Here is a 27837-nt window from a genome sequence, read left to right on the forward strand (position 1 = left end):
GGTATTTGATCCAGACCCATGCTAAGATGCTAAGGACGATAATTTGTAGCAGCAATGCATTTGGTCAGTTAACATGATTAAATTCTTCCCGTTGATTAAATATTATAATTAAGCAGGTGTGCAGCAGTGGTGATTAGTGTTTAACATTTTTATCTTATGTATGATGTAACCTTAATCAATAGTTGTAATTAGTAGAGATATCTCCTATATCTTGATTGCTATATGTTAATTATTTGGAATCAAATCTGAAAGCATGTGTGCTTGTGTAATCCTGCATCCTGTACTCTGGCTGGCCACTAACTGGCTTTCCAGGGTCCTTGCTGTATAGATTTTTTAAAACTGCTGTTTGAAAAACTTCGTGACTTGGCCTGGCTAGTTATAGGGAACAAAGTTGTGCTAAATCAAGAAAGGCTGAACATTAAAAAGCCCCACAACAGCCTCCATCATTGTTTTAGACTTTCTATTATCCAGTAGCAAAGTATTATTAGCAGACATGGGAACAGGGCATTGCCCTGGCTTTCTAAAGTAGAAATGGGACATTCAAAGAGGAACTTGAAGGGGAAAATTAACTACAAACAACAAAGATACATGTTGTATTGGCCCAAAAATTGTTGTAAAAGGCCAGCCACCACAAGTGACTGTCAGTTACATTGGTATGTATCCATGTGATGTTGATGATATTTTGCCCTGCAAGTTGGGGGAAGTATGAAATGGAAACAGTGCAGCACTCTCAACAGGGCATCTGGGATCTGAATGAATGGGGTCAGCAATGCTGCACCTCCTTAACTAACCATTCTGAAATGAACTAGACTATAAGATTGAAGAAGTTGAAAAGTGAGTTCAATGTGAAATAAGACACAGAAAGGAAAATAAAGAAGGAAAAGGAAGATTGGATTGAGAGAGGGGAAACATATAGAAAAAATGTAAAATACCATTTTTACTCTCCAAGTAAAGAACCTTCACACTGCACAATACACTTAAACAAATAGCGACACATGAGATGCCATTTTTTTGTGAAGCTATAGAGCAATGAATCTTAAACAGCAACTTCCCTTGTTCCACATTTGGCTGAGTGGTGTGCAGGTCATCGGTGGATGATTGCTATTCAGTTCCAGCATCATGGACGGTGCTGTCATGCTGGAGGTGAGCCACAGCATGTACTCTGGGGTATCAGGGCTATCTCTTCACCTGGTGTTGGAGCTGAAGGTTGGGGCTGCACTCATTCCTGGTTCCTCTCTTGACTGTCACCGACTGAGGTGTCATCGTAACCATCCATGTGCTTGGCTAGTCTGACAAATGAATGGCTTCTGGCGCCAGTAATGAAAGTGGGCCAGATCTGCTCTTGAGAAGACAATGCAGAGCTCAAGTCCCAATCAGGAGAATCTTTCTTAGTGAAGCTCTTAGGAACCTGCAGTTTTCTATAATTTACGGCAGTACTTTGTTTGACTTTTTCTGTTATTTTGAGGAGACTCAGGGCTACACGAGCATTTCAGCTCAAGGGAGAAAAAGACTGCTAATGGATGACATACATCAGATTGAAAATTTGTTTGCTATCAAACCTTAACGGTTTCAGAATCATGCCTATGACCAGAAGTCAGATTTATCTAAACTCATTAAGTAGTGCATCTGCTGAGTGAAGCCAGAGGTTTCTCAGCTGTGGTTCTCCATCCAACAGAAACATAAAATTGGACACACAAGCCAGTATTAAATTGATGAGATTGTCATTAACCAAGATGTCTGCAGTCTAGAATGAAAATCACTCAATAAGTATGGCTGTGTGTTCTCTTGTTGTGCTGTCTCGACCATCTGTGCATTTCTGGTGTTTTGGCTTTATACTTTTCAAAGTACTCTCTTTGGTTACGTTGAAAGTATTTGTGTGAAATTGCTGGATGTCGATCATGCCTGTGGGGGCGCTTTTCTCCACACCGCTGACACTGTATCGGTTGATTAGGGTTTTGCTGTCCCTGGCCTGGATTACCTCTATTTCTGGATTGTTTCGCGAACTGGACATTTGGGTTTACTTTGTGCCACAATCTGCATCCTTCCTTTAACATGAAACTGGACTGCAAAATGGTTTCAGATTGCTTGATAATCTGAATGACTTGCTCAAGGATTAGATCTTTCTTCACTTGAAATATGCCTGAGAGTGAGTTACCTGTCACGCTTACAGTCGTTCTATCCCTGAGTAGCTCAGGTCATTGAAATCACAGCCTTCAGGCATTCTGTACAGCTCATTAATGAAGGACTTGACAGGTTCTCCTGACTGCTGTACACCTTCATTACATGTATTCTTTTTGAGGGTTCTGTTACTTGTTTTTGTTGAAGTCATAGAGGTTTACAGCATGGAAACAGGCCCTTTCCCCCAACTTGTCCATGCCACCCTTTTTTTAAACCCCTAAGCTAGTCCCAATTGTCCTCATTTGACCCATATCTCTCTATATCCATCTTACCCATGTCACTGTCTAAATACTACTTAAAAGACAAAATTGTACTCCCTCTACTGCTACCCCTGGCAGCTTGTTCCAGGCATTCACCACTCTTCTGGACCTTTTTGTATCTCTCCCCTCTCACCTTAAACCAATGCCTCCTAATTTTAGACTCCCCTACCTTTGGGAAAAGATATTGATTATCTAGCCAACCGATGTCCCTCATTATTTTATAGACCTCTATAAGATCACCCTTCAGCCTTCTACGCTCCAGAGAAAAGAGTCCCAGTCTATCCACCCTCTCCTTATAACTCAAATGATCAAATCCCGGTACATAAGAACATAAGAAATAGGAGCAGGAGTAGGCCATCTGGCCCTTCGAGCCTGCCCCGCCATTCAATAAGATCATGGCTGATCTGTCGTGGCTCAGTTCCACTTTCCGGCCCTCTCCCCATAACCCTTAATCCCCTCTCTTATCAAAAACCCATCAACCCGCTTCTTGAAAATATTTAGCGAGGCAGCCTCCACCACTTCAACGGGTAGAGAATTCCAGAGATTCACCACCCTTTGAGTGAAGAAGTTCCTCCTCAACTCCGTTCTAAACCGCCCCCCCTTTATCTTGAGGCTGTGCCCCCTAGTCCTACTGTCTTTTTTGAGCGGGAAGAGTCTCTCCACCTCTATCCTATCCATCCCATTCATCATCTTATACGTCTCAATGAGATCTCCCCTCATTCTTCTAAACTCCAACGAGTACAAGCCTAGTTTATTCAGCCTCTCCTCATAGCTCAACCCCCTCAACTCCGGTATCAGCCTAGTAAACCTCCTCTGCACTCCCTCCAAGGCCAAAATATTTTTGCGCAGGTGCGGCGCCCAAAACTGCACACAGTACTCCAGCTGCGGCCTCACCAATGCCCTATACAGCTGCAGCAAGACCTCCCTACTTTTATATTCAATCCCCTTCGCTATGAAGGCCAGCATCCCATTCGCCTTCCTGACCACCTGCTGCACCTGCAGGCTGGGTTTTTGCGACTCATGCACAAGGACCCCGAGGTCCCTCTGCACCGTCGCCTGCTGCAGTTTTTCGCCCCGTAAGTAATAGTCCTTCCTACCATTCTTCCTACCAAAGTGGACCACCTCACACTTGCCAACATTAAATTCCATTTGCCATTTCCTGGCCCATTCGCCCAGCCTATCTAGATCCTTCTGCAGACTCTCCACACCCTCCGCACAATTTGCCGTTCCCCCAATCTTGGTGTCATCCGCAAATTTCGACACCCTACACTCGGTTCCCTCCTCCAGATCATCTATATAAATGGTAAAAAGCTGAGGCCCCAGCACCGACCCCTGGGGCACTCCACTAGTCACCATCCGCCAATCCGAATAGCACCCGTTGACCCCCACTCTCTGCCTCCTATTTGACAACCAATCCTCTATCCACGCTAACACCCTACCCCTAACTCCAAGTCCCCTGACCTTCTGCAATAACCTCTTATGAGGTACTTTGTCAAACGCCTTCTGAAAATCCAGAAAGACCACATCCACCAGCTCTCCTCTATCGACCGCCCTAGACACATCCTCATAGAACTCCAGTAAATTTGTCAGACACAACTTCCCTTTAATGAAACCGTGCTGCATCTGCTCTATCAAACAATTGCCTTCAAGGTGCCTCGCAATTTCCTCCTTAATGACAGATTCTAACATTTTACCTACCACAGACGTTAAACTAACCAGCCTATAATTCCCTGCCTTTTGCCTGGCACCCTTCTTAAACAACGGCGTAACATTAGCCGTTTTCCAATCTTCTGGCACTTCCCCGGAATCCAGCGACGTCTGGAAAATAACCACCAATGCATCCACTATCACCTCCGCCATTTCTTTCAGAACCCTCGGATGCATTCCATCCGGTCCTGGGGACTTGTCCACAATCAGCCCCTCCAGTCTGTCGAGCACCGCCTCTCTAGTAACAGTAATGTCATTAAGACCCTCCAGTCCTACCACCTTTCCATCGCTAACACCCGGCAAATTATTCACGTCCTCCTCCGTGAAGACAGAAACAAAAAAGTTATTCAATACCTTAGCCATATCCCCATCCCCTACCACTAGGTCCCCTTTCTCATCCTCTAAAGGACCAACGTTCACCCTAGCCAGCCTCTTCCTTTTTATATATTTATAAAAACTCTTGCTCTCCTTTTTTATATTAAGCGCTAGCCCAGCTTCATAGTTTCTCCTACCCTCCTTTATCAACTTCTTTGTCAATCTTTGTTGACATTTAAACCTCTCCCAATCCTCCTCTCACCCACTACTCTTAGCTACTCTAAATTTCTCCGCTTTTAATTTAACACTTTCCTTCACCTCCTTCGTTATCCACGGCTTATTACCTCTCCTCCTACAGTCCTTTTTGACCATCGGAATAAATTTCTGCTGAGCACCAAGAAAGATCTCCTTAAAGATCCTCCACTGCTCCTCAGCAGACCCTCCCTCCAACGCACTCCCCCAGTCCACATTCGCCAATTCTTCTCTCATCCTACCATACTCCCCTCTATTCAAACAAAGGACGCGTGTCCGGGAACCCACTTTCTCCTCCTCCATCTGCACCAGAAACTCCACCATACAATGATCACTCTCCCCAAGAGGATCCTTCACCGCAAGGTCCCTAATTCTACCCGCCTCATTACATAGCACCAGATCCAAGATAGCTCGCTCCCTCGTCGGCTCCAACACACACTGTTCAAGGAAATTATCCCGGCAGCATTCCAAGAACTCCTCCTCGAGCCCACCGTGTCCAACATGGGTCGACCAATCAATACGCAGATTGAAATCCCCCATAACTACGGCCGTCCCATTCCTGCACGCCGCACTTATTTGCGCGTTAACAGCCCGCCCCACCTCCAGATCATTATTCGGGGGCCTATAGACGACACCCACCAGCGTCTTCCTCCCTTTGCTGTTCCTAATCTCCACCCACAACGATTCCACGTTCTGCTCCTTGGCTCCAATATCATCCCTTGCTACCACCTTGATGCTTTCCTTAATCAGCAGAGCTACGCCCCCCCCCACCCCTTTCCTCCTGCCTATCCTTCCTAAACACTTGATACCCTTGGACATTCAGCTCCCAGTCCCTGTCACCTTGCAGCCACGTCTCTGTAATGGCCACCAGATCATATCCATTTGTGTTGATCTGCGCCACCAGCTCATCCACTTTATTCCGAATGCTTCGTGCATTCAGATCAAGCGCTTTCATCCCAGCCTTCACCTGGACCCTATTTGCCGTAACGCCACCAACCATACTCACGCCCACTACTCCCTCTATTATTGGGACATCCTCGGCCTCTTCCCTTACCTGTACACTCTCCTTAACTTTAGACCTCGTAAGGTCACCCACCCTCGCACCCTCCCCCCCCCCTAATTAGTTTAAAGCCCTGTCTACAGTCCTCTTTACTCGATTCGCCAGCACTCTGGTCCCAGCACGGTTCAGACCCACCCCATCCCGCCCGAACAGGTCCCACCTACCCCAATACTGGTGCCAATGCCCCATAAATTCAAACCCATTCCTCCCACACCAATCTCTGAGCCACCCATTCACTTCCTTAATCCTGTCAACCCTACGCCCGTCTGCACACTGTTCAGGCAGTAGCCCAGAGATGACCACCTTGTCGGTTCTACTTTTTAATTCCATTCCCAGCTTCTCATACTCCCTCCCCAGATCCTCAGTCCGCACTTTGCCTACGTCGTTGGCACCCACGTGTACCACAACGACCGGATTCTCACCCTCCCACTCCAGGTTCCTCTGCAGCCCAGCTGCGACATCCTGTACCCGAGCACCAGGCAGACAACACACCCTTCTGTGCACTCTGTCATTGTGACAAAGGACAGTGTCAATACCCTTCACCCCACTATCCCCAATTACTACTACGTTCCTTTTCCCCTTCTCTTTGCCTATGTCCTGCTGCATCACTGTACCGTGTGCAGTTTGCTCACCAACCTCACCTGCCTCGTCCTCTTCCAGACTGGCAGCAAGAACCTCAAACCTGTTTTGCAGATTAAGAGGCTGAGGCCTCCGCTCCTCACCCCCCTTCCTCTTCCCAGCAGCCCCCTCTTGTCCCTGACCCTTAGAGTTAGCCAGTCTAGGGGGGGTGGATGCCTCTTGCACCCCATTGACAATGGCACCCTCTCTCCCCCTGATGAGCCTCAGTGTCTGTAGCTCAGAGGCCAGCTCATCCACCTTGAGCTGGAGCTCCTCCAGCAACCTGCACTTACTACAGACATGGTCACTGGGGAGGACCCTGGAGTCCACCAGCTCCCACATCATACAGAAACCACACATCACATGCCCCTCCATTATTCACTGTAGTGGGTTTGAGAAAAATTTTTTCCCTTGTTTTTTCAAACAAACTCACCTGGCCTTTTTTCCTTCAAGCCCTTTTTGATATTAAGCCCTATTAACTCACTCTGCTTCCCTCTCACTCCACTGCCCGCTGTCTACACCAGGCCTCCTTTTAAACCTGGCGCTGATTTAAAGCAGGCTGGTCCACAACTCCTTCTAAACACTCCCTCAGAATTTTTAAAGCAGTAAATACAATAAAATAAATGCTTTAAACAGTTCTACAAAGAACAAAGTGCTTTAAACTTATTTTAAACAGGTTTTTAACAGGTAAAATCTTAGCTCTCTCTCTGCTCGTTCACTCGTCTGCTCCAGCAAACAATGGAAGGCTTCACCGTGTGGCCACCTGATAATTAATTAAATTAAAGCAGGCTGGTCCACAACTCCTTCTAAACACTCCCTCAGAATTTTTAAAGCAGTAAATACAATAAAATAAATGCTTTAAACAGTTCTACAAAGAACAAAGTGCTTTAAACTTATTTTAAACAGGTTTTTAACAGGTAAAATCTTAGCTCTCTCTCTGCTCCTTCACTCGTCTGCTCCAGCAGACAACTCCATTCTAGTAAATTTCTTCTGCACCTTTCTAGTTTATTAATATATTTTCTACAATAGGGTGACCAGAGCTGGGCACAGTATTCCAAGTGTGACCTTACTTATACCTTTTGCAACATCAACAAGACGTCCCAACTCCTGTATTCAATGTTCTGACCAATGAAACCAAACAAGCACGCAGTTATCTAAATTAAACTCCATCTGCCATTCGTCAGCCCACTGGCCCAATTGATCAAGATCCCATTGCAATTGGAGAAAACTTTCTTCACTGTCCACTATGCCACCAATCTTGGTGTCATCTGCAAACTTACTAACTGCGCCTCCTATATTCTCATCCAAATCATTAATATAAATGATAATAACAGTGGACTTGCACCGATCCTTGAGGCACACCACTGGTCACAGGTTTCCAGCTTGAAAAACAACCTTCGACAACCACCCTCTGGCTTCTGTCATCAAGTGGATGTGCCGGCGTTGGACTGGGGTAAACACAGTACAAAGTCTGACAACACCAGGTTTTAGTCCAACCAATTTATTTGATAGTAAACGCACAAGCTTGTGCGTTTACTATCAAATAAATCAGTTGGACTAAAACCTGGTGTCAGACTTTTTATTCTGTCATCAAGCCAATCATGCATCCAACTGGCAACCTCATCCTGGATCCCATGAGATTTAACCTTGTGCAACAACCTACCATGCGGTACCTTGTCAAAGGCCTTGTTAAAGTCCATGTAGACAACATCGACTGCACTGCCCTCATCTACCTTCTTGGTTACCCCTTCAAAAACAAATTTGTGAGACATGAATTTCCACTCAGAAAGCCGTGCTCACTGTCCCTAATCAGCCCTTGCATCATTTGTGGGATTGGGTGTCAGTAGCTGGGCCAACATTTATTACCTAACTTATTACATCTAACTGTCCTTGAGAAGGTGGTGCTGAACTGCCTTCCTGAAATGCAGAGGTCCATGTGGTGTGGGGACACCCTGGCAGGAAGGGAGCACTTTTGAGGTTAAAAGAAATCAAATCAACAATTTCTAGTTTCCCGGCCCAAACCGTCTCCTCTTTACCTTTGATATTCAATCCCTGTGTCCCTCCATTCGTTGCAATGATGCCACTTCCCAAAATGGCTCTACTGATGTGCCTTTTTTTTCCTTCATTGTGATTTTCCACTCACTGTGGTTGACGGGGCTCTCAACCGTGTCTGACCCATTTCCCATGCCTCACCCCTTTCCGTCCCCTCCAGAAGCAGAATAGGGTCCCCCTTGTCCACTCTGATCACTCCACCAGCCTCCACAATCCAAGGATTAGCCTCCACTATTTCCACCAACTCCAGCATGATGCCACCTCCAAATACATCTTCCCCTCACTACCCCTGTCAGCATTCTGTAGGGACCATTCCCTCTACGATACCCTGGTCCACTCCTCTATCTTACCCAACTTCTCACCCCCTTCCCACGGCACCATCCCATGCAATCACAGAAGATGCAAAATCTGCCCCTTTACCTCCTCCCTGCTCACCATCCCAGGTCCTAAATGCTCCTTTCAGGTGAAGCAGTGCTTCACATGCACCTCCTTCAATCTCGTCGAAAAATGCATCTGCTGCTCCCAATGTGGTCTACTCTATATCAGTGAGACCAAACGCAGACTGGGTGGCCACTTTGCTGAACACCTTCGGTCCGCCCGCAATCATGACTCAGAGCTCCCTTCCCTTGCCACTTCCACACACCTGCTGTCCTGTCTGTATGTCCATCCTTGGCCTTTTGCAATGTTGCAGTGAAGCCCAATACAAATTGAAGGAACAACATCTGACCTTCTGATGAGATGCTTTACAGCCTTTCAGATTTAACACTGAGTTCAACAACTTTAGAGCATGAACTCTCCCCCCCCCCACCCCATTTCCATCTATGTATCTATTTTTTTTCAAATTTATTTTTAAATTTATTTTAAATTCTTCCAGTGTTTTATTTTTCATGCTGTCAGACCTGCTGAGATTTTCCAGTGTTTTCCGTTTTTGTTTCAGAATCCAGCATCTGCACTATTTTGATTTTAATTTCCCTGGCTCAGTTGGTGGAGCTGCAACACCAGAGTTCCTGCCATGGTAGCTGCCTCCCGGTGCCATACCCCACCATACAACCAGCCATCCTACCTCTGAGAATGCATCTATTGGATTGGGAAAGTTCAGTCCTGTGCTATTGTACTGCCCATTGTATAGAGCACAAGTTTTCTTCAAGATTTCCTCATGCTGCATTTTATATATTCTGTTTTATATAGGGGCACTTTTTCCCAAAGTTGTATTCTCCAGAATTAAAATTAGAAATGAAGAGGGTAGTGGGTAAGATGACTAAGATGACTAAGATGCCTCTTAGATGACCCGGTTTTCAGGTTCCCGTTCAATGCGATCAGCCCTTATGTACTCCACAGATAAAGATTCCCTGCCTATTTCACAAGACGTGGAGATGCCAGTGTTGAATTGGGGTGGGCACAGTAAGAACACTGGGTTATAGTCCAACAGGTTTATTTGGAATCATGAGCTTTCAGAGTGAGTCTCACATTCCAATTATTATCTCCCAATTGTGTATTTGTCTATATATGTCGTGTTTATGAAACCTACCCCTCCACTCACCTGATGAAGAAGCACTGCTTTGAAAGCTTGTATTCCAAATAAATCTGTTGGACTTGAACCTGGTGTTGTGAGACTTTTTACTATTTCACAAGGCTTATAGATGAATAACCAGATGAAGTGAAGCTACATGAAACATGAATCTGCTCTCAAATACCTTCATAAGAGATCCCAACAAAGTCCAGGCTGGGAGCAACAAAATGAAATAACACTTTTCTTGAGGATTGAAGTCCCAAACCAGTTTCACTGTCAATTAAATACTTATGTCACTATTCTACTACAGGCAAAGAATTTTCACACTGCTAGGGCACTGCTTTCACATTGGGGCGGCACAGTAGCACAGTGGTTAGCACTGCTGCTTCACAGCTCCAGGGTCCTGGGTTTGATTCCCGGCTCAGGTCACTGTCTGTATGGAGTTTGCACATTCTCCTCGTGTCTGCGTGGGTTTCCTCCGGATACTCCAGTTTCCTCCCACAGTCCAAAGATGTGTGGGTTAGGTTGATTGGCCATGCTAAGAAATTGCCCCTTAGTGTGTCCAGGGATGCGTAGGTTAGAGGGATTAGTGGGTATAATATGTAGGAATATGGGGGTAGGGCCTGGGTGGGATTGTGTTCGGTGCAGACTTGACGGGCCTCTTTCTGCACTGTAGGGTTCTATGATTTCTATGCTAGATCACCCAAACTAATAGAGGTAAATGACCAGATAACGGGGGGAGGAAATTTCCGTCTGCTTTTACCGAATGCTGGAAAATGAGAATCTGGCTACCAAAATCCCATTTTCAGATTTTCCCCCCACTCTGCTAGTGATGTAACGTGGCCACATCCGCAGATATTTTTTGGTACCAAGTTCTGGGTAACCTATTGAGAAAAGTTGGCTGCGTAGCCAACGAGCTGCAGACCGGCTTTCTCGCCTCTGCCACCACTTGCTGCAAAAATGAGAGAATTTCACCTAATGTGTTTTTGGTGTTCGAGGATACTGGGAAAACTCTCCTGCACTTGGTCAGATAGTACAGTGGGATCTTTGACATTTAACTGAAAGGGTAGATGGAGTCTTGATTGCAAGTCAAAATTGAAGGGTGGCACTTCTCCAGTGCTCGTTTGTACGCTGGATCGTGTGGTGAGATTTGAACCTGTAATCTTCTCACTCAGAGGCTGCCATCAAGGCTATTTACAATAGCATTCCTTCTGGAGTTAAATCCTTTCTAAAGGGTTTTTCTAACAGTATTGCTCTGTGGGTGAAACAGGTTCTGCTTCATGATGTGCAATCAAAAGCCATAGTTACACTGTTGTCAGCTGTGCATTGTTACATACAGTTGGCAGACCAAAATCATGCGTTCACGTGCCTATACACAGCTCTACCCACAGAAGTGTTTTTTTCCTCACACTCTTTAAAGTATTGCTTTGAAGGCTTGCTTTCCTCCTAACCTTATTGATTCCATTCAAAGGGACACCCTTCCCTAACGCACATCCAAAATTACAAAAAAGTGTCTTAGGATTTACCATCATCCACAAGCTAATGAAGCACAGCGACAGAAATGGATGGGCAGTGTGATGACCCCCCAGGAGTTAAATGGGAAATCCCAAATTGACCTCCCAGTAGATCTTGTAGAATGCATGTTCTTGAATGATTGGTAATTACTTTACCAGGTGGAACTCATATCCTGAGCCCTTTATAAATCAGGTCCCTGAGTGGGTCCTTTATTATAACATCCAACTTGGGACTTGTCTGTGTTCACCACAGGCTTGTGGTTTTATTTTACTTTTGCTCTGTGCAATAAAGCACCGTTTCTTTACAGCTGACCCCTGAGTTATGACAGGTGGACAAGCAGTCAGCAGTAAGACTGCAATACTTAACTAACCTACAATGTTCCCTCTGAAAATGTTGAAATGGAGACTGTCTTTGAAGTCCTTGTCAAGAAACGATGTATTTCTTGACAGACAATAAAAAATGTGTTAATTATTTGGTAATTGAACTGAGTAAAAATCTTGCTTAGACAACTGACTGCAACACTGCGAAGTCTGTTTTAGTTTTTTTTTGCAAAGAAAGGTGAAAGTCAGGTGTGATTCGCTACAAGCTGTTCTTCTTCTTCTGTCTCGATCATGAGCCATGCTAAATTCTCCCTCAGTGAACCGAGCAGGCGCTGGAGTATGGCGACTCGGGGATTTTGAGTGGCACAATGGCATGTGGTTAGCACTGCTGCCTCACTGTGCCAGGGTCCTGGTTCAATGTAAGCCTCAGGTCATTGTCTGTGTGGAGTTTGTACATTTTCCCCACGTCTGCGTGGGTTTCTTCCGAGTGCTCCAGTTTTCTCCCATACTCAAAAGATGTGCAGATTAAGTTGATTGGCTATGTTAAAATTGCCCCTTTGTGTCAGGGGGTGAGCAGTGTAAGTAAGTGGGGATATGGGAATAGGGCCTGGGTGGGATTGTGGTCAGTGCAGACTCGATGGGCCAGATAGCCTCCTCCTGCACTGGAGGGATTCCATGGATTCACAGTAACTTCAATGCAGTGTTACGAGAAGCCTACTTATGACACAAATAAAAATAAAAATGTAGGAAGGTACAATGGTGCATTTTCATTGTGAGCTGATTGAAAATATTTCTTGCCATTTTCCCGGCCTCACTACTTGCTTAAAACATTTTGCATCTGTAGCTTTTTCCAGTCTGGTGAAAGGTCATGGACTTGAAACTTGTAACTGTCTGCCTCGCCCCAGATGCTGCCTGACCTGCTGAGTATTTCTACCGTTTTCCATTTTTATTTCAGACTTCCAACAAATCACAGTATTTTACCTTCAAACAGCATCAGCTCTTTCAACATTCCCCAATAGCTATTGTAGTTATCTTGGTGGAGATGAAATCCTGTCACACACCCATAATTAGCCTGCTGGTGTTAATCCCAGTGAAAGGATTCTTAAAATGGACACCCTGAAGGAGCACAGAGGGAGCAGTCCAGAGATTAATGTGCAAATAATAGGATGTGATTCTCAAATTGGAAAGGTGAAGCAAGTTACCAGACCGGCCTTTCATCCCTGTTTGAATCCAGACTGAACTCAGCACGAGCTAAAGTGACAAGTGAGCCTTTGCTGAACTACAAATGCTCCTTTCCAAGAGAAGCAATTTCAGTTGCAATCTCCCGAAAACTGACACACTGGGGAGTTAGCACGATAAAACACTGCAGGGACCTGAATCTGATAGCTAAGGCTTTGGAACCAAATAAAATGTGCAAAGGTAACAAGGAATCGATTGGAATCTGCCTGACAATGTTGTGGCATTGAATGTACAGCTGAGCAATGTTGGAGAAGTGCCAGCGGCTTGTTACCTGTAAACAATAGAGTACCATTGTGGAGGAGACTGAGCAGAAGAACTCGGCTAACTGTAGCAGCTGCTAAATGGCCTTGTCGTCAGACAAAGAGCAGTGGCCTTAGTGGTATTATCGCTAGACTATTAACCCAGAAATTCAATTAATGATCTGGGGTCCCAGCTTCAAATCCTGCCACGGTGGATGGTGGAATTGGAATTCAATAAATAATAATCTGGAATGAAGCCATTGTTGATTGTCAGAAAAATTCATCCGGCTCACTAATGTCCTTTAGGGAAGGAAATCTGCCATCTTAGCTGACCTAGCCGACATGTTGTCCACTCAGTTGCGACAGGCATTGTGGATCAACCCACAGCATACGGACTGCAGCGTTTCAAGAAGGCGGCTCACCACCACCTTCTCAAGGGCAAGGAGGGATGGACAATAAATACTCGCCATCCAGAAACACCCATGTCCCATGAATAAATAAAGAAAAAGAATTTAAACACCCATCCAAATGGGGGTGAGGGGGAATAAGGTTTGCCAGAACCTCCCCCTCAGAAAGCCCACAAATTGGTTTCTCATTGACCAGAAATGGAAGCTACCAACTGAATAGAAACTGACCTTGTTTGGAGCTATTGCCAGAGATGGAACAGTATTGATCGCTGGAAAATTGATTGGTGGAATTTTCCACTCATATGTATATTGAAGTTTCAGACAGTAGAACAAAGTTTGACTTTTCGAAGGCAGGTGATATCAAAAGAGCTTTAGCACTTAGGAAGAGCTGATTCTGAAATCAAGGAGCTGGATTCTCCTCTTTAGGATGGAGGTGCAGCAAGATGGACATCCCCCAACCATCCAATTCTGCACCTGCCTTGGTCCATTTCCTCAGGTGAGGAACAATTGATTATGCTGAACAAGATTCCACACACCAAGACTCAGGATAATTTCCAGCCACAAAATCTAGGCAGAGACAATGAAAGGATTGGTTCTGTGCTATATGCGTACATATATTGTGTGTTGAAGTTTGGGCTGTGGACTGGCCCTTTAAAAATGTGGGCCTCGTGACTCCTGGGCAATTAGCTTCTTCCAGTGGAGCACCCTGTTGGTCAGCCTTGCATCTGACTGAACCAGTGCACACCTCAAAGAGCTCTCACTGTTCCAACCAAGACTACCTCATGATTCTTAATGCACCATTAGTCCATAGGAGCAAACGTAACAGGTTCCCCTAAAGTTCTGATGAGTTACAAATTTAGTTGTTGAAATCTAATACAACTTTGCTAATTTAAAAAAGATGTCAACATTCAGAAACATACCAGACTCCAGTTTCTGTCTGTGAGACAGGCTGGGATTGCTTTTTGTGGGTTAAGCTAAACATTGTTGATCTTCATCCTTAGATTTTGAAGCTGTGTAGGTGACCGATGGCTCACCCAACCCAGGCTAATGGCAGGCTGAGAGAGACCTCTGCAAGTGCAAATGGGTTTTGACAGCCCAATGCTCGTACCAAAGGAGACATAAGTCCCACTTCAATTAAACAGCAATAAATCACTCACGATTTACAGTTTTTGTCTCGTGACAAGGGTTTGAGTTACACAGTTGGGGCAGGGTAGAGGAATGATACAAACCTCTCATGACTGAAATGTTGTCTCTTGGTGCAAAGGGTTCATGCCTCAGTTTTACCATCTGTCATTTAACAAGAGAACACATCAGTGAGAAAAAAAGGCTAAAAGAAGCCTATCTTTAAGTTGCAAGTTATAAATGATTGAATCCTTCTAGCAGTTGGCAGTGCTACATCAGGTGAAAATGCACATCAATGTTTTCATGCCTTGTGTTCCAAAGAGTTGACAGTTTCTTTCTCTCCTTTCAGACTGGGGTCCAGTGTGCAGTTCTCCTGTGATGATGGCTATGAGTTGCAAGGGTCGAAAAGCATCACCTGTATGAAATTGGCTGACTTGTTTGCAGCTTGGAGTGATCACAGACCATTCTGCCGAGGTGAGGAATTACTGACAGTTACTATGCTGCAACAGATGACTAGCTTTCACCTTCACACAGTCGTTCAGCACCATTATTCTTCCTTATCCCTTCATTTCTGTGACTTGATGTGTCCTTCACGTCAACACATGATTGAAGGAATGGGGATTGAGTGGAAAATTAATCATTTTGAGTAGATGGGTGGCCATAATAGAAGAACCACGGAAGGAATTTTACTTCAAAAGTTGGCAAAAAATTGTAAAGTTGAGGAAGCATATTGTCTGAACAGCTACTCCTAGCTGTAATTAAATGCTGTGACAGTCAATATTGTTTTGAAATTTATTACCCCACTTCTGACAATTGTACAACAATCTTCCAATTCAAACAAAAAATTGTTTTATTTTATCCCTGTAAAGTCAACTGTAATGCATGCTAATAGGTTGATTAAATCTCCACAGTGTTGTTTAGGCATTGTATTTTCAGCAACACATGGATGTTGTCCCTCTTAGAAAGCAATGAATTATCCAATGATTTGAATTATACATCAAAGTGGAACTGGAGTGCTCCAAAATGGGAATTAGCAGCTAATTTGAATTAAGTGACATTGAAGTAAGAGGGACAAAGTTGTATCTGTATTCACTTCTTGTCTTCTGGCAGAATGCAAAATTAATGATTGGCTGTGGTGTATATATAATGCAGGGGATAGATGAATCTGTGCCACATTTCTACAGCAAATATTTATTTTTATTCGCTCTCCTCTAACTTGAATGTCCTCCTCTCATTGTTAGTTGAGATGATTAAGAGGTGAACTTCTCCTAAGCTTCTCTAGATGGATAGAACGTACATTTATAGAGTGCATTTTGTGATCTCAGGGTGCCTCAACATGCTTCATAACACAAAGTATTTTTGAAGTGTAGACACTGCTGTGATATAAGGTATAACATAATATGCTATAAGGGGCAGCACGGTGGCACAGTGGTTAGCACTGCTGTCTCACAATGCCAGTGACTCAGGTTTGATTCCTGGCTTGGGTCACTGTCTGTGTGGAGTTTGCACATTCTCCATGTGTCTGCATGGGTTTCCTCCGGATACTCCGGTTTCCTCTCTGAGTTTGAAAGATGTGTACAAAATAATGAAGGACAATGATCAGCTAGATAGTCAATATCTTTTCCCAAACGTAGGGGAGTCTAAAACTAGAGGGCATGGGTTTAAGATGAGAGGGGAGAGATGCAAAAGGGTCTAGAGGAGCAATTTTTTCACAACAGAGTAGTGAGTGTCTGGAATAAGCTGCCAGAGGTAGTAGTAGAGGCAGGTACAATTTTGTTATTTAAAACACATTTAGACAGTTACATGGTAAGATGGGTGCAGAGGGATATGGGCCAAATGCGGGCAATTGGGACTAGCTTAGGAGTTTAAAAAAAAGGGTGGATGGACAAGTTGGGCCGAAGGGCCTGTAAACATCTGTGACTCTTTGTGCTGGTTGGTGCACTGACCCTAAGTGTGGCGATTCGGTGAATTTTAGACTAACTTCATTGCAGTGTTAATGTAAGCCTTAGTTGTGACTAATAAATAAAAAACTTTAAAACTTAAAGAAAAAACTTTAATAACAGTGGATAATTTGTGTAGTGCAAGGTGCCACAAACAGCACTGGAATTAATGAGCAGACGTTTTAATGATGTGGGTTGATAGGTGAAAGTTGGTCGTGGCACTGTGAAAACTTCCAGCTTCTTCTTTAAGCTGTGCTAATGGTACTTCTGTGCCTACCTGAGAGAGCAGACAGGGCCTCAGTTTAATGAGACCTGAAAGTTGCAACCTCTCACAGTGCCACACTGAAGTATCAGACAGGATTATGTGCTCAAGTCTCTGAGTGGGGATTGAACCCAAAACTTGTGACTTGCATATGAGAGCCCTTCCACTGCATAAAGGCTGACACTCATTGATTTTCATCTTCAGCCAATTGTTAGAAAACAGACCTGCAAATAATTAATTTCCCGCTATCATTGTGCACCCACTGGAATTGAATGAATGAGTTGTTTGCCCTCTTGTCCCTAGCTGTTAGCATTCAGGATAAATTTTCTTGCATATTCATTGTGCAGAGACACTCCAATGTCTCACAAAAATTTCAGAAATACGCTGATAGACTTAAATTTAGAGAAATCCAGCTTCTGAAGATCATTTGAACTTTATCCCAATCAGTATCAAAGCAGACTATTTTCAAGCAATAAATATAATGATGGTCAGGTTCATCTGGAGACTCCAGGCACAATTTACAAAGGTGACATGGTTAGACTGCTGCCTCACAGAGCCAGTAACCCAGGTTCAATTCCGGCCTTGGGTTGACTCTCTGTGTGGCGTTTGTACATTCTGCCCGTGTCTGGCTAAGTTTCCTCCAGTTTCCTCCCACACTCCAAAGATGTGCTGGTCAGGTTGATTGGCCATGCTAAATTGCCCCTTAGTGTAGATTTGGGGGATTAGTGAGGTTGCGGGATAGGGCCTGGGCAAGATGCTCTGTCGAAGATTCAGAGCAGACTCAATGGACCAAATTTCCGCCTTCTGGATTTTAGGGATTGTACTCTGTGCGTTCATACATGTTGGTCAATGAGCTAATGAATTGCACACTCTTGTACATTTTTTAAAAAGATTTAATGATATTACAGGCTATTCCAGTCGAATGCTAAAGCCTGTTGAACACGTTTGGTCAGGCATCCAATGGGTGGAATTTTCCCATATTACCTGCCATGGGAATCATAGCAGGTGGAATAGAACAGAGAACATTACAGCACAGTACAGGCCCTTTGGTCCTCGATGTTGCGCCGACCTGTGAAACCAATCTAAAGCCCATCTAACTTACACTATTCCAATATCATCCATTTGTTTATCCAATGATCATTTAAATGCACTTAATGTTGGTGAGTCCAACACTGTTACAGGCAGGGCATTCCACACTCTTACTACTCTCTGAGTAAAGAACCTACCATTGACATCTGTCCTATATCTATCACCCCTCAATTTAAAGCTGTGTTCCCTTGTGCTAGCCATCTCCATCAGAGGAAAAACTAATCCTCTGATCATCTTACATGCCTCCAGTAAGTCACCTCTTAATCTCCTTCTCTCTACTGAAAACAGCCTCAAGTCCCTCAGCCTTTCCTCGGAAGGACCATGCAAATGTCTGTTGACCTCAGGTGGGATTTTCAGGTCTTGAGGCAAGCGTGGCTGGAAAATCCCACCCAATGTGTTTTTTTCTCAATGGTGTCACAAAAAGGAATCACCAAGGGAGGGATTTTCTGGTGCCTTCATGATGCATTTTCTGGCAGCAGAGGCAACTTGCCCTTAGCTGCCGATAGAACCAGTTCCCACCGATGTCTATGGTGTTTTGCGTGGCTGCTTTGTCCTGCCAATGAAGGGTGGGGGGGGTCACCTTTGGTGAAGGGCCAGAAAATCCCACCCTGTGTTTTTGTTCCTAGATTTAGCTTTGTATCTGTCTACATATACTGGTCACCCAAAAGAAAACACTTTTCTCTGCTCTGACTGCGGATGGAGAGTCATTCTTATACTGTTAACGAGGAAGAGTCTTCACCCTAGAGCAAAGAGGTTCAGAGAAGTCTTACTGATATAGAAAAAAACCATAAAGTTAAATTAATCCCACAGCTGGGTTTTCAATATTTAATGTGTCTCTGAAAGATAATAATAATTATAAAGAAACCTCTCATTTCCTACATGGAAATGACCATTAATTAATGGTAACGCAATAAGCTTAAAATATCAGATGTCCATAGTGCAAATAGAAAATAATGACCATTTTATTTAGCTAAATCTAAAGCAATATATATGTCATGTTTTCTGACATACGCTTCTCTGCTTTATAGCTTGCAATACATGAACTCTGGAGCATGATGCTTCTGACTTGGAGATTCAAAGTTCAAATTTAACATTGACTGCAGATTTGCTTGCTTAGTGGTTTGGAGAATTCCCCTCACACTTCAGGGTCATTGGTTTGAGGCAAGGACCAAAATGATAAGTCAATAAGATTTCTCTCAATGTTGACAGTAAAAGTCTTATAGATTAAAGCCAGTTCAGTTGAGCTGCTATCTTATGGCACAAGACGGGCAAGTTCCCTTTAATATGCAGGAGCTGTTATTGCGGTGCGCTTTCGAATTTCAGCTTGCCAGATGTGCCTGGCCTGGGAGTGCCTGGTTCTCAGTGCCTGAGACGAAATTCCAATCTTTAAAATAAATTCCTTTGGAGGTTTTGTTTTAGTTAATCGGGACCCATTTCCACTGTGCCATCTGAGTGAAAGGATTGTTGTTTTCCCACCTATAAGACCATAAGACATCGGAGCAGAATTAGGCCACTTGGCCCATCTCGCCTGCTCTGCCATTCAATCATGGCTGATTTTTTTTTTTCATCTCCATTCCCCTGCCTTTACCCCATAACCCCTGATCCCCTTATCAATCAAGAACCTATCTAAGTCTGTGTTAAATACACTGAATGACTTGGCTTTCACAGCTTTCTGTGGCAAAGGGTTCCACAAATTCACCAGTCTCTGGCTGAAGAAATTCCTCCTCATCTCTGTTTTAAAGGATTGTCCCTTTAGCCTGCCCTCTGGTTCTAGTTTTTCCTATTAGTGGAAACATCTCTCCACACCCATTCTATCCAGGCCTCGCAGTATCCTGTAAGTTTCAGTAGATCCTCCTTATCCTTCTAACCTCAAATGAGTACAGATCCAAAGTCCTCAACTGTTCCTTATACAACAAGCTCTTCATTCCAGAGATCATTCTTGAGAACCTCCCCTGGATCCTTTCTGAGGTCAGCACAGCTTTCCTTACGTATGGGGCCCAAAACGGCTCACAATATCCAAATGGGGTCTGACCAGAGCCTCCTACAGCCTCAGAACTCCATCCCTGCTCTTGTGGTCTGGACCTCTCAAAATGAATGCTAACCTAATGAACGTAAATGATTGTATCGATGATCTTCCTGGAGGTGCTTCCCATCTTGCCCATCCTGGGAAAAATGCAATAGACGTTCATGACAAATCTGTGATACAGGGAAGGGTTGTGTTTGGGGAAGAGAATGAATGATAACAGATCGGAACTAAGTGGTGCCTGTGAACTGGAGCTGTCCCCGAGTTTCTTTCCAAATTCCATGCCGGGATATCATCTTAAATCCAATCTTCAAAATAGCTTGAACTTAAATTATTGCAATTGGTGCATGACGTTGATTGCAGTTGCATTATTAATGTGAAAATCACTTGAATAAAAATATTGCATTTCCACATTTTGGCTTAATTAATATTATATCTGGCTCTGTTCGAGTCAGTAATCCTTGATTCATTTTCAAGGAGGGCAATATTACAATTGCTGCTTTGTTTGCTCCCATTCAACATTTTGAAATTTGCACAGCAGAAATACATACAGTTATCTGTCTGTTCCTCAGGAAGGGAAATCAGCAAAGTTGGCAAGTGTTCAATTTCCCTGTCCCAAAGCTCCTTTGATCAAGAGCGACTGGCAGGGTTCAGAGAAGAAATAGTAACTTGTTTTAATTTTCACTCGCTCCCCGCAAAGAAGTTTCCCTTTTTCTGGAAGCGATACTTGAAACCTGTGATTAGACTAAGAGAAATTAGTTTTATTCATGCCGTAGGAGCTGATTCAGCTCATATAGGGTACCTGAAGGGATAATCACAGATGGCCTCATTCTTGCCGGGATGAAACGCCCACCACATGTTGTAGAATTCACCAGCTAAAAGGTTGAAATGGAGAAATGAAAATGGGCAAATCATTTGTCAGTGAGAGGAGAATACAGATGCTGCCCCGATTGCTGTCCTTTTCAGCACCACTGGTGACAAAGCCACACTTTGACAGAATTCGAGCCCCTGTCTTCCAGTTTATGGAGCTGATGAGTGGCATAGGAAATGAATGGACCCTTGGATGAACTTGAAAACTTGCATCGTTTGTGTAGTATGACTGGAAGAATTCAATCATAACAGTTTGTGTTCAGCCATTTTGTTATTTTGCAATTCACTGTTAGGGGAACAAGACTAGAGGAAAAAAAAACCATTGGAGTCCACTTGGTCAAACAGAAAAAGTACTGATTCTGCAGTTATATCTGCAACAATTAAACATGGGGAGTGCACTGCAGGTGATAGTGAATAGGATGTGATTTTCCTGTCACTTGTTCTCGTGGGTAGGAATTCACAGACTGAATGTCAGTGAATTTGGTTGATGTTCCTCCTTCAAAGCGTTGCAGAATCAGTCTATATTTTCTGTGATATATACATGTTTATTTCACCAAGCAACTTAGTTGGCCAGTTCTATCTTGAATTCATATGCATGGGCTCTTTGGGCATCCTGTTCTGCACAGGTCCTAATCCCTGCGTGAAACTAAATTGTTGATTTTCCCGTTTTTGAATTTGCAGATATTATGGTGGTTAGGGGTTCATTTTTCTAAAACCCCTAGAACTGATAAACTCTGAGTATGTCTCTGTCATGCCCCAGGGTAAACCATGGGATGAACAGGATCAAAGGTTACAGGGAGAAAGCAGGATTCGGCTGTTGAGTTGGACGATCAGCCATGATCGCGATGAACGGCGTAGCAGGCTTGAAGGGCCGAATGGACTCCCCCTGCTCCAACCTTCTATGTTGCTATCCGAGCTTTTTTAATCCCTGCACGTAGCTCATGGACCTAAATCTTGGTATAAGTTTAATTGTCCTCTGTTCACTCTCCAAAGTAAAATTGTCTCACTGAAGTTCCTTCACTCAGATTTTCTCACAAGAAGTGGTCACGTGTTGTCATTGTACTAATTTCCTCGCTGAACCAGAAAACAATCTCCCATCTAATTCCTTGAAATGAGTTTTGATCCTGCAGATTATTTGTTTTAAAACAAAACAGCACAAGTAGTAATTGCTGTGAGGGCAACGATTTAATGAGATGTGTAGCGTCTTCTATTTTGAAGTTGACAGCACTGCCATGCCTTTGCAAAATGTATCAAATCTATTTTGAAAGTTGCCACCAGCTTTAGTTACACACATACTGTGTACTTATTCTCCTTCAATTGAGGGGAATTGAGATAAAATTTACCATAAATTGACTTTAATGATATCTCTAATTGTATCAAGACTTGCGCCCATCCACAGTATCAGATAATTCTTCATACTAATTGAGCACAGTTCCACTGTTCTAAACTGTTTTAATCTCTTTTGTTACAGCTCGAGTATGTGGTGCACATCTGAATGGTCCCACCGGTGTTATTTCGTCCCCCAATTTCCCAGTCCAGTATGATAGCGACGCACACTGTGTGTGGGTGATTACTGCCTCTGATCCTGACAAGGTAAGCTGCTTTCATTTTACCCCCCTATCCCTCAGCCTCAGACAATACAAAATTGTCTTCATGATAAAAGACAGAGGATGGCTGTAGAGGGCTGCTTTTCAAACTGGAGGCCTGTGATTAGCAATGTGCCTCAGGGATCAGTGCTGAGTCCACTGTTATTTGTCATTTGTATTAATGATTTGGATGAGAATTTTGGAGGCATGGTTAGTAAGCTTGCAGATGACACTAAGATTGGTGGCATGATGGACAGTGAAGATTGTCCATCTTGGGATTAAAGGGATCATGATCAATAGGGCCAGTGAGCTGACAAATGGCAGATGGAGTTTTATTTAGATAAATGCATGGTGATGTATTTTAGTTGATCGAACCAGGGCAAGACTTACTTAGTTAATGGTAGGGCACTGGGGAGAGTAATAGAACAAAAAGATCAAGGGGTACAGGTTCATAGCTCCTTGAAATTGGAGTCACAGATGGATGGAGTGGTGAAGAAGGCATTTGGCATGCTTAGTTTCATTGGTCAGAACACTGATTACAGGAATTGGGACATCTTGTTGAAATTGTAGAAGATATTGGTAAGGCCACACTTGGAATATTGTGTATAGTTCTGGTCACCCTATTATAGAAAGGATATTATTAATGTAGAAACAGTGCAGAAAAGACTTACTAGGGTGCTACCGAGGCTTGATGGTTTGAGTTATAAGGAGAGGTTGGGTACACTGGGACTTTTTCCCCCCTTGGAGCGTAGAAGACTTAGGGCTCACCTTATAGAGATCTTTAGAGTAATGAGGGGCAGAGATAAGGTAGATAGTTGACATCTTTTCCCAAAGGTAGGGGAGTCTAAAACTAGAGGTCATAGGTTTAAGGTGAGAGGGGAGAGATACAAAAGGATCCAGAGGGGCAATTTTTTCACTCAGAAGGTGACAGATGTCTGGGATGAGCTGCCAGAAGTGGTAGTAGAGGCGGGTACAATTTTGTCTCTTAAAAAGCGTTTCGATAGTTACATGGGTAAGCTAGGTCTAGACGGAAACGAGCCAAATGCATGCGATTAATAGTAAAAACTGGGTGGCATGGACAAGTTGGGCTGAAAGGCCTGTTTCCATGCTGCAAGTATGACGAGTGCAGACTTGGAGATCCAAAGAGCCTGTTCTTGTTCTATGATTGGTTGAATCACCTGCCTTTTTCTGACAGAAGGAATTATGTGCTCCGAGCACTTCGTGGCCATTTCAAAAGTGAAATGAATCACCAACCCCAGATAATGGAGAACTAACAATTCCACATTGTTTTTATTCTTAGGGTGGTATTTTTCCAGTGCTTCCCCCCACTGCCCCCCCTCCCCCCCACCCCCATCCCCGTCCCCCAATGGGAGCTTCGAGTCCTACTGAAGGTGACCCCTGCCTTGGGTTCAGTGGTGGCAGGATGGATGAACCATGCAAATATGCCGTAGACTTCAGAGAGACCGGAATATCCCACCTGCGGCCAATGGCAAGCTGCTTCCCCCTCCCCCCACAGGAAAATCTGCATTGGAGAGGGCTGTAAATTTTGCCCTAAAAAGAAATACAAAAACGATGTATTTCTCCACAGTGCCACCCGCTTGCAAAATCCATTAGTGCTAAGAAGAAAGACTTGCATTTTTACAGCACCTCTGACGACCTCAGGATACTCTGAAGTGTTTTACAGCCAATTATGTGCCTTGTAAAGTGTAGTCGCTGTTGGATGTAAGGAGCACAGCATCCAATTATCATACTACCCAGTTTCCCAAAACCAACTTGTTAATGACCAGCTAATAATGTGATTTCAGAGATAAATATTGGCCAGAACACTGGAGAAAACTTCTCTGTCGTGGAGTATTTTACTTCCACCGAAGGGGCAGATGGGGTCTCGATTTAATGTTGCATTCAAAGAATGGCACGTCAAACAGCACAATATTCCATCGATAATGCTCTAAAGTGTCGACATGGGTTACGTACTTATGGAAAGTATGTGTTCACGTACAGAAGTAGTTGTTTAGTTGTGCAGAACTGGCATATTGCAGAAAAAAGATATTTCGTCAAAGCTGAGGGCTAGCAGGTTAGCACAATGGTTGGTGCTGCCTCACATGCCAGGAACCCAGGTTCGATGCCTTGGGTGACTGTCTGTGGAATTTGTACGTTCTCCCTGTGTCTGTGTCAGTTTCCTCTGTGAGCTTTGGCTTCCTCCCACTCTTCAGAGATGTGAAGGTTAGCTGGATTGTCCATGTTAAATTGTCCCCGAGTACCCTAAAATGTGTAGGTTAGGTGGATTAGTCATTATAAATGCACAGGGTAACAGGGATGGGAGGAAAGATGTTCTTTGGGAGAATCGGTGCAGACTTGATGGGCCGACTGGCTCTTTCTTCACTGTAGGGATTCTATGATCTTGTATTCATCAGGGCAATTACAAGAATACCAAAGTTGGAAAAGCAGCAACTTTATACAGTACGAGAAGAGCATGGTGATTAGTTGGCAAATGGACACTGATTGGCCAAGGCATTTTCATGGAAAATTCACCAGTTTTTGGTGGCAGCTAATTAACTGCCAAGCATTGTTTGAACACTTTTAAGCAGGCAGCTTGACTGGCCAAGACGTTGCCCTGAGGAATCAACCAGTGAATGGCTATTACTTATTTTGTTTAACTGAAACAGGCACAAGGTGGGTACATGTTCTTTTTGTCTGCAAAGAACAATGTCCTCTACATTGATATTTGTTGTTTCCAGTGCACGCAAATGTGAGCCTGACTGACAATCTTAAATTGGTTGTCAATGTAATTATTTGCACACCTAAGGATTATTTAGTGAATGTTGCCCAAATACAGAATCACATCTAACATTGAACACTGTTGAGTTTTGATGATCTGTACCTTGCCCATTGTAAACATCACAAGGGAAATGCTGTTTAATACAATCTTTCATTCATTTGAAATATATGGCTTACTGTGAGTCAGCATTAACTGGTGAAATCTCCATGGCAACAACCCTGCCAATCAGAGTCCACTTGCCAACCAATCAACACATGCTTCTCATTAGGTAGAGAGTTGTTGTTTCCCCTGACGTGTGATATTCTTGTGATTGTCCTGCTGAGTGAAAGATGAAAAGATTTGACAAAACATGCCTTTTCAGCCACACTCAAGTATAATACATCAGATGTGTCTCAACATCACGATTGTACATTGTTTCATCCAGCTTCTATGATATTTCTCTGCCACCTCCTCGATCATTTATGTTCTGCCACTCTTCATGCTCTCTCTCTCTTCCCATAAATGTATTAATGCAGGGGTGGAAGATGGTTCCTAAGTTCTTTCACCTTCCTTTATGTGGGAGATTGACAGTTCATGTCAGCAGTATAGTATTCTACACTATCTCTCCCAAGCAAGTTCTGTCCTGATCTCATCCAATATTTGCATGTGAACACGCTCCCATCCAAACTCACCAACAAGCCACAATGGCACGCATACAAATACACATGCGTGTGCGCACACACACACAAACACATATATACATACAATGCGCAATGGCGCAAACATTTTTCTATAATCTCAAACCAATTAGTCAGTTTTAAAACAAAAGTTACATCCCTCTGTTAGTGAACTTACTTATATAATCTGTTTGCATCTATCATTATTTACAATGCTGAATTAATTTTAATAATTAGGAGGAAAGTGAATTCTAGATAATCAACAGTGATCTGTACCTTTATCACTGTTGATAATCTAGAATTCAGTTTCCTCCTAATTATTAAAATCAATCCAGCATTGTATGTAATGATAGATACAAACAGTTTATATAAATAACTTCACTAATGGGGGGTGTAATTTTTGTCCAAAACTGACTAATTAGTTTGACATTATAGAAAAATATTTGTGTCATTGCGCATGTAAGTTTGCTTCTATATATATACATATATATGTTAAGACACATTATGCAAGGAGCATTTATAAGTAATTTTCTCTTGTTACACTATCATTAGAACAAACTGTCATCTTTGTACTTTAGTCACATTATAAAATTACTGTCTCTTTGGTCCAATGATAGAAACTGTTCCTTTTCCACTAGACGCCAAAACATTTCTTCAAGATCTACAAACCTTCAACTCTCATCTCCCTAAACTCATCTGGCCTTTTTTTGCAATGGTTATTAATATTCATTAATCAGGGGGTGGTACTTGCAAAAGTAATTAACTTGCATTCCCATGGTTACATTTGGGTTTCTAAGCTCCTATACTGAATCTCGATGATGTGGTTGACCTACATATAGTAATTAGTTGCACATTACTCAACACTACAGGATTGTTTGTACATTTTTAAAATTTCTACACCCTACCTTTCCACAGAAACTCTTTGAAATCACCTTGTTGAGTTACTTATTCTGATGTCTCAACTTGGCCATTTTAATCATAATGGCAACACCATTATTTCCATGTTAAATGAATAGTTTTTATTTTATAACATGTTATTCATTTATCAGGAAACTTGGGAGATCAATATTTGTTTTAGGTTTCCAGCGTCCAAATTATTTTGCTTTCTTTCTGTTTTGTTCACAGTGTTGCCAATGTTATTTTGTAATGGAAAGTTTTTCAAGTTCTGACTGGTGTCACACATCTGTTTTCTCATTTCCTGCAGCTTACTGAATGAAAATATAAGTGATAAAGGAGGAAGGAGCTGCAGATTTCTGAGGCATTGGAAGCAGCTTTGGGGCAGGGCAGTTGCGTACAAATGAGACAGGTTGCATGCGACCACGGCTTGGACCAATGTCTGTGCAGAGAGTTTAACTGTGAGGGAGAATTTCAACTAATTTTGGCAGAGGGAGAAGCACCAGCAGAAAGAAAATTGGGAGTGACAAACCGCAACAGAACAGAAAATAGGCTAAAGGGAGAAGAAAGTAAGCAGGCAAAAAGCAAAGCAGATGAAAATGTGGCTGAATGCAAAGAGAGCAAAGTATTATGAAAATGTACACAGGAGGACTTCCATAATACATTTTGTGTCCAATGATCTGGCTCTAGGGAAAGAAACGTAACAGTTGGAGTATGTTACAATGGAGGAACAACTGGGTAATAGTGATCATAATGTAAATAATCTAATCATTTAAAGTAGTTGTGGAAAGAAACAAAGGCAAATCCCAAAGTGAAAATATCCAACCTGAAGAAAGCCATTTTTTTGTAATTTGAGAAGAATCTTACACAGGTGGAGTGGAAAATAAAAGGATTGGCCAGGATAACAATATGTGAGCAAGTTCTTGTGAATCCTTGTTGCAAAC

General features: G+C 43.2%; 1 protein-coding gene across 1 annotated transcript in view; it reads left to right on the forward strand.

Annotated features, from left to right (window-relative positions):
• Positions 1 to 27837, forward strand: part of csmd2 (CUB and Sushi multiple domains 2) — a 1720603-nt gene that overhangs the window by 1100764 nt on the left and 592002 nt on the right. Inside the window, exons 9-10 of the mRNA XM_080211135.1 lie at positions 15144 to 15268; positions 22450 to 22571. Of these exons, the coding sequence (XP_080067261.1) occupies positions 15144 to 15268; positions 22450 to 22571 (247 nt within the window). The remainder of the gene's footprint in view (positions 1 to 15143; positions 15269 to 22449; positions 22572 to 27837) is intronic.

Source organism: Carcharhinus amblyrhynchos, chromosome 24, assembly GCF_965287045.1.
Source record: "Carcharhinus amblyrhynchos chromosome 24, sCarAmb.v2.hapA, whole genome shotgun sequence".
In the NCBI taxonomy this organism is placed as follows: Eukaryota; Metazoa; Chordata; class Chondrichthyes; order Carcharhiniformes; family Carcharhinidae; genus Carcharhinus; species Carcharhinus amblyrhynchos.